This window comes from Carcharodon carcharias, chromosome 8 (genome assembly GCF_017639515.1).
Source record: "Carcharodon carcharias isolate sCarCar2 chromosome 8, sCarCar2.pri, whole genome shotgun sequence".
NCBI classification, from domain to species: Eukaryota; Metazoa; Chordata; class Chondrichthyes; order Lamniformes; family Lamnidae; genus Carcharodon; species Carcharodon carcharias.
The window spans coordinates 93,859,440-93,862,151 of record NC_054474.1 but is presented as its reverse complement, the minus strand read 5'-3'; the positions used below and the strand labels follow the sequence as shown (position 1 = coordinate 93,862,151).

Here is a 2,712-nt window from a genome sequence, read left to right as displayed (position 1 = left end):
AAGATGAACCTAATTTCAGTTCTTTAATGATAACGCCAACACCCACTACCTGTCAGCTACAAAGCGGAGCTCAGAGCAGACATTGTCTTTACTGTGTTTAAACCTGGGATTTACCTAGAACGGGTAAGAAAACCGCTCCGAGCCTGCGACGCATGGAAAAACCGCCTCGCAACATGTTCATCAATAAGGTAACGCACTTCCAAAAACCAAATGTGCACATTGAGCTTTATTTAGACAAATGGGAATTAATCGTGTTCAGAACAGAGATGAGCTGGTGACTGACAGGACAAAAATAAATCAACCCCAATATTAAATTATAATGTTGCATAGAATTTCTAATGAGATTAATGTTGGGAGTTTGTTTTTAAAATGCCTTAATCTGAAAAGATATGCATGATTGATGAAGTAGGTCGGTCTTCAAGTGCATTTTAATTGGCCCCCCTGAAGTTACAGTGTATTTATTATACTTGCAGATTGGTCTTGTCCAAGGAGCTGTAACTGGTCGCTGCCAATCTTCCACTGGCTCCCATTCTACAGACTTGGATCTCTGAGAACTGTTTTGACACGGAGCTAGTGTGGGACTCTGCCGGCACCAGAAACACAGGGTGCCTGTCATCTCAATGGAGAAACTTCCAGTTCAGGCGAATCATTTCAGCTCCTCCAATGGCTCCAGCGATATCTCCCACTTGGCTGGGGGTTATCAAAATATCGACTCCAAAGAGCTGAGGGTTGCCATCCCGGTGACTTTAGCGGGCATCTGTTTGGTCGGCTTCGCTGGGAATTTCCTGGTCTTCGCCGTCCTGATCAACAACGCCAGAAGGGGCAAAACTTCCATGATCAATTCACTGATCCTGAACATGAGCGTGGCGGACCTGCTCATCATGCTGTTCTGCGTCCCATTCCGGGCGGTCGCTTTCTCCAGCTCCAGCTGGATCCTGGGCTGGTTCATCTGCAAGTCGGCCGACTGGTTCCTCCAGAGCTGCCTGGCCAGCAAAAGCTTCACCTTGGCTGTGCTGGCCAAAGCTTGCTTCATGTACGTGACCCATCCGAACAAACAAGTGCAAATCCAACACCAGAGGATCGCCGCTCTGATCACCACCATCTGGACACTGGCCTTCATCCTGCCCATACCTCACTGGCTCTTTGCGACTGTCAGGCATGAGGCGGGCAAGGTGATGTGCATTTCTGAGACGCCGGGGCGGGCATCCAGTTTTATGGCAGTTTTTGCCAAGTTGTACCCTGCCCTGGTTTACTGCCTCCCTGTGATTTGCACCTTCATGTACCACTGGAAGGCTTTTCGGATGTGCAAGCGTCGGGGAAGCAAAACCCAGAACCTGCGGAATCACATCAGAGGCAGGAGGCTCACCGTGATGCTCTTCAGTGTCAGCCTGGCCTCCGCCATCATGTGCGCCCCCGGCTGGGTCGCCTGGCTATGGGTCAGGCACACTGCCAGGGGCGAGCCCTCGCCACCTCCAGCCTTCGCCCTGCTCTCTCAGGTGCTCGTGTTCAGCCTCTCCTCCATCGACCCGCTCATCTTCGTGGCCATGTCCGAAGAATTCAAGGAAGGTTTCCTGGGGCTCTGGAAGAGGCTCGTCTCCAGCAAGCCCCGAACCTCCGCCGCCCTCCCAGCGGCGCCCAGCCAGCGGCGGCCCAGCAGCACCGACAGCGCCCCTCCGGCCATCCCCGTCCCGTCTCAGCAGGAGAAGTCTGTCCAGGTACCCGACAGAAACCCCGCCCAGGACAAAGCAGAGAGCCCGACAAATAAGACTGCTAATCTGGTCCTGTCCGACATGGAGCAGTTCTGGCAGGATAGACAGAACGCGCCCGCCACTGCAGAGGAAGATCCCATTCCCTGGGAGCATCAAAGCGAATTAGAAGGTCCACCTTGCCCCGAGACTAGTGTAAAAGATGTGATCCAGGAGGATGGTCAGTAGCTATTGGGTTGCGGGGTGGGGGGCGGGGGAAGATATTAAAACCAGAACTAATTTGCCAATGGGACTGGGGTGGGGGTTATTGAACTCGTCCTATGATATACTATATACTATGATTTTGAAACCAGGAAAATTGTGGTTGAGTTTGAAATGAATTGGCCAGATTTAAGTTTGGCGAGCCTGGATTACTGCAATGATTCATGAAACTCTTATGAGTGGCACAGCATTTGACTGTTTAATCCTGAATCAAGCAAAAAAACTGCTGGAATTGCGCTGTACCTGTTAGGTGTGTTTTGTATTGTGTACGGAATTCTAACATTAATGAAATGCCTCCAAGATGGATGCAGATCAGCCGTGATAGAATTGAATGGTCGGAATCTGAGGGGCTGAACGGCCTCCTCCTGCCCCACCCCCCACCAATTAACACATACCTGGGATGAAGTGCTGTGGATATGCGAGGCTCTTTGTTTTACATCTCTCTGGTCGTGACAGTCTGTATTGTGCGGGTCATTAAGTGTACTCATTTTCCGAGTGAACATTCTACCATCTCGATCACCTTGCGGCTTTCAGGTTATGAATTAAACCGCTTTTAATCACGTCCATGTGTTTTATTGTTGAATATCTTTCTGTAAAATATATTCCTGTAAGTGTTTGTATAAAGGCTGAGTATTTTGGTAACAATAAGTTAACGGTATTTGTGGTGACCGCGATGCATATTCACCAGTATCAGTGAACTATTTCTTAATGGATTCTGGTTTTAGAAATTGATTTTTTTCTCTCT

General features: G+C 49.5%; 1 protein-coding gene across 1 annotated transcript; it reads left to right on the top strand.

Moving 5' to 3' along the window:
* Positions 1–620: 620 nt before the first annotated feature.
* gpr151 (G protein-coupled receptor 151) lies at positions 621–1,934 on the top strand. The gene has a single exon (XM_041194413.1). It carries the CDS (start codon positions 621–623, stop codon positions 1,932–1,934), a length of 1,314 nt encoding a protein of 437 aa, XP_041050347.1.
* The last annotated feature ends 778 nt before the right edge of the window (positions 1,935–2,712 follow it).

Bases quoted from the DNA above. Each gene is read 5' to 3' on its own strand.
- gpr151 (XM_041194413.1), top strand. From the start codon at position 621: ATGGAGAAACTTCCAGTTCAGGCGAATCATTTCAGCTCCTCCAATGGC.